The following is a 4594-nucleotide window of genomic DNA, read 5'->3' on the forward strand; positions in this document are numbered from 1 at the left end:
AAACAAGCAATAAATATGAAAACAACTGTGATAGATCAAACAAAAAAACTTACCTAGGTCTGAAGCAGACGGGCCAAATAAAGTGGCTTCTGGCCTCTTCAGGGGCATTGAATTTAGACAATGCACAACCCCAAAGCAGCCAGAAGCCACTCTGAGGCTGCCTAAGGTGGCCTGAAGCCTCTGGCAAAAGGAGCAGATTTAATCCAATCCTACCGGCAGCCCATTTCAGGAGTGGACCATTGGTTCCTGTAGTCCCAGAGAGATCACAGAGGGAGATCACTCCTTCCAAGCCATTTGCTTTGTCCCCTAGTTCAGCATCCTGTTTCTACAGTGGTCAAACAGAAAGCTATAGGAAACCTACAAACAGAACACAAATACAACAGCACCCTCCTGTTCATGTTTCCAAGCAGCTGGTATTGAGAGTGATGCTACCTCTGGTACTAAGTGATACACAGAAGGCAAATCTTTAGTTACCTCTTTTACAAACAGAAAACATCATCCAATCCTTATGAATACAGAATCCCCCCCCAAAAAAAATTTGATCACCACCCCAACCCTCCACAGACCAAAAGCCATGTCTGAACAAAGGTTTAAGCCAACTGGGGAATTATATGTTTATGTCACCTAGTACCATCAGTGTCAAGAGGCAGAGAGGCAAGGGGAAACATCATAATCCAAAATACACTGAGGATGGAAGAACCTCTGTTGAAACTTCCGTTGGAGAGTAGCCAAGGTAATAGCAATTGTAAAAAGAGAGTTTTTCCCTTTTTAAACTTCCACAGAGTTTCTAGGAAGTGAACCAAACATCAGTCCTAGATAAATTGGTATATTTTTTTGAAAAGAATTAACATGGTTTATATAAAAATACTATTATTAATATATTTTATAAAAAAATCATTTCTCGTTGATTTTAAGACTCTTTTCCAGAATGTTAGCATGCAATTTAGTATTAACTGTTTAGACAGTGAATATACAGGTGTGTACAAAGGGCCCCTGACAAAATCCAAAGGACAATCAGCATTCATGGACTAAATGGATATTTTTATGGAACTATTGTGAGAGGGAGAAGAAAATAAAAAATAAATAGAATGTTGAAACTATCACTTTTGACAGCAAAGAGAAAGAAACGGTGGAATGTTCCTAGGATAAATAAAAAGTGGAGCACTATTCAAGATACATAAATGCCATGAATTTAGAGTGCTAGACAGGGACAGTAAAGTCCCTAGCAACTTGGAGCACTCCAAAGCAACATTTTCCAAATGGGGTGGATAAGTAACAAAGCAGCTGATAAAATGTAATAAATACAAAGTGATGAATGACAAAGAGGAATCTTCACCACCTCAAGACACATGAGCCACAGAAACATAATAGTAGAAATACAGATCCAGAGTTCTGGTTAAAAGCATGTTTATAAACATATTGGCTTGATCATGCCCATTGTGTGCTTATTGCTCACAGGGGGATTGCCACAGTTCTTCACGGAGTCCCCAACTCCATGGCGTATGTCCACCAGCTGTTTACCAGAGCACAACAGGAAATATGAGACATGCAGACACATGTTGGATCTAGCTTGCTTTGTTTGCTTGGAGTTTGCATTTTTTGACTGAGTATAGGAGGAACGCAAGATTAAGATGCTAGAGGGACACATGGGCCTCTTGCCTCCATCATGAGAATCTGGTGTAATGTCTGAGTGGGGGAGAGACAGACAGCTCCATTATGTTATATATGGATAGCTGCTAAAGAGAGATCCCTCCATACATAGGTATTATACTTGCAGTGAATGTGACTGAGCACAATGCAAGCTCTGTCACAAACCCATGCAAGCTGGCTATATTTTGTTAGGCTTTCAATTTTCAAGGAAATGTAAATATTGCACCATAGACAATAGTGAAGAATAGTGGAGATTGTAGTCCAACAACATCTGTAAGACCACAGAAGGTTCAAAACAAAAGCATATTATGAGATTGTTCTCCCGCCAACCCTTACTTGAAGATGACCTCAGGTTTCAATAACTTTTCCCTCCGCATGACCTAAAAATCATCTCATATTTGAATCAACAAAATCATTTTGCAGAGATTAAAATGAAGTTTAATATCTCACAGTCTGGTATTTACATCGCATTGGAAGCAGGTATAACATAGTCTGATACAAAAAAGTTTAGGTAACAAAGTCAGCAGGTCATACAGTCACAGCATGGAGGCCAGGCCACTGCAAAACAGGTCAGGTCAGGAGAGAGTTCTCAAGGTGCAGTTGTTTGCTGCTCCATCTCCCCTGGATACTCCAGAAATCTTTTTCATTTTAGTTGGAAGGAAATGTTCACTTTGGGTTATACTTGCAAGGTGCACAATCATTCTCAGCCCCAGCCCTAAATGAATCAACAGACCTTCATGAATCAAGGTAACCATAATAAGACAAAAACATGGAACAGGTTTATGGTTTATAATTAAAGGGGAGTGGGTCTCAATAGCCCACTTGGAAAGTTTAACAATAACTCATGTTAAAGAAAATCTATCTCTTCTATGTCTGGCATTACCTTTTGCTATGGAATACTAAGCAGGCTCTGGCTTTGAATTTCTATGTTAAACACCAGATATTTATTTATTTATTTATTTATTTATTTATTTATTTTTGCACCAGTAACTGAGAAGAATCTCATCACCTATACAGTTTTTCTATGTGTCTTCTGATTTCCTCCACTTCTATATGTTGTCCTAATTTGCTAAAGGAGATGCTGCTCTCACCATGTTGATATTAGTACAAACAAAAATTGCATCTTAAACTGGAGGGTATATCATAGTCCTCTTAATACGTTCTTGTTTGGTGGAACAGATTAAGAGCAATTATTTGGTCCCTGAGAGGAACCTGTGCTCATTACCATCCCTAGGTACAAGCCTTCATTTAATTCTATATGTAGCTAGGCAGTCTCAACTCTTCAAGAAAAAAAAAATCACTGTACCAGACCCAACACATCAAAAACAAAAAGATGAGCCCCATTCTTTGTAATATTTTCAACAGAATTTTAATAATAATTTAACTGACTTACTTTGTATGAACAGCAATGACAAGACTTATAAACCTATTTAGAATAAACACTGGTGGGGGCGAGGGGAGGCAGAGAAAGACCATGGGGGCAAATTCTTTGTTCCTTGTGGGAAACAAAAGGAGAATACTATATTTACTCTTTGTGTTTCCAGCAAGATGTATTGAACTGACTCTTATGTTGTAAATTCTCACATATTCTAGGTAAAGAATCTGAAATTTGAAGTTGAATCATTCTGGAACAATTGCATGTCTTAATTAGAATTCGTCTAGTTTTACACTACCTAAGATCAGATTCTGAGTCCTTGTTTCCAGAATCCTTACCTCAAAGCCTGTCTGCAAGAAAAGAAAAGAAACCCATAAATTGGAAAGATTTTGTAAAAACACTAATTTTATTTTTTAAATTGAATGTGCATACAACACCCACTCATCACCTTGATTCTCTCAGCAATTGTCACAGCCAGCCTAAAATATGGGAGTAGAAAGGAAAGATGCTTTTTCTTTGTTGTCATCAAGGGATTTGATGCAACTTCAACATTTAACTGGGCAGGAAGGAAGAAGTGCATTTTTCTCAAAGGTATGTCCACAGTATGAAAAGAAAATGTAGAGAAGGGAGTTCTTGTAACTGCATTCAAGATCCATAATTGAAGACTGAATAGCAATTGATGATAAATACCTTAGAGGCTGTACTTAATCAGTAGCTGATGCAACATTTTATCTTCAAATCCAAAGGAACCTTTTCAAGCTTTCACCCATAGAGGGTTATCACCCCTTTTCTGTAATCCTTGGTTCTTTTCCAGCAGGAGGGAGCAAATGGTGGTACCACTCCCTTAGCAGATGTATATAAGGAAGAACAGTAAAGCGCCCATAAAAAACAGACATCCTATACCACAACTGCATTTTATCCTGTACCAAGAAAGTCATCCTGTTTCCAACTCTGCAGAGCATACAAGGAGTAACTTGCACCTGAACAGAAGCCATGTTGTGCCATTTTTGCAATGCTGGCCATGTCAATGCAGTGTATACCATCTAAGAGTAGATCTTCCAAAATCTACCGGGTGACCTGCGAACAAAAGAGAATGAATCAGCAGACAGAACCTTGCTACCCTATAGAGCACATCCACCAGAGCCCCATGGATACAATGGATTCATGCAAGGCTCTCTTGTATGAATGGGTTCTCCTATTAAATCCAATGGTGGTGGTGGACTCTAAATATATTTACAAAGACAGGTTGAGCTTTCTAATCTAAAAATCCAGAATGTGAAATGCTCCAAAATCCAAAACTTTTTGGAACACCAACATGACACCACAAATATTGTTTATTAAGTTTATTAAATGTTCTTCATTAAAAAGCCAAGCCCTTCCTCCAGTCCATCTGCCTTGGTCCAGGCCTCGGAGGTGGAGAAGAACTGCTGGACCTGATCCCATTCCCCAGCACCACTCCCCTCTCCTTTTGTGTCGTGTCTTCTTAGATTGTAAGCCTGAGGGCAGGGAACCATCTAACTAAAATATTGTATGTACAGCGCTGTGTAAATTTACAGCACTTTATAAATA

General features: G+C 38.7%; 1 protein-coding gene across 2 annotated transcripts in view; it reads right to left on the reverse strand.

The window, feature by feature from the left end:
- Positions 1-2081: 2081 nt before the first annotated feature.
- TAFA3 (TAFA chemokine like family member 3) overlaps positions 2082-4594 on the reverse strand; it is a 130786-nt gene continuing 128273 nt past the window's right edge. For both annotated transcript variants that reach the window (XM_042461274.1, XM_042461275.1), the window contains exon 6: positions 2082-4102. In XM_042461274.1, coding sequence (XP_042317208.1) covers positions 4091-4102 — 12 coding nt within the window. In that variant the 3' untranslated portion in view covers positions 2082-4090. The remainder of the gene's footprint in view (positions 4103-4594) is intronic.

The sequence above is a fragment of the Sceloporus undulatus genome, chromosome 4 (assembly GCF_019175285.1).
Source record: "Sceloporus undulatus isolate JIND9_A2432 ecotype Alabama chromosome 4, SceUnd_v1.1, whole genome shotgun sequence".
Classification (NCBI taxonomy): Eukaryota; Metazoa; Chordata; class Lepidosauria; order Squamata; family Phrynosomatidae; genus Sceloporus; species Sceloporus undulatus.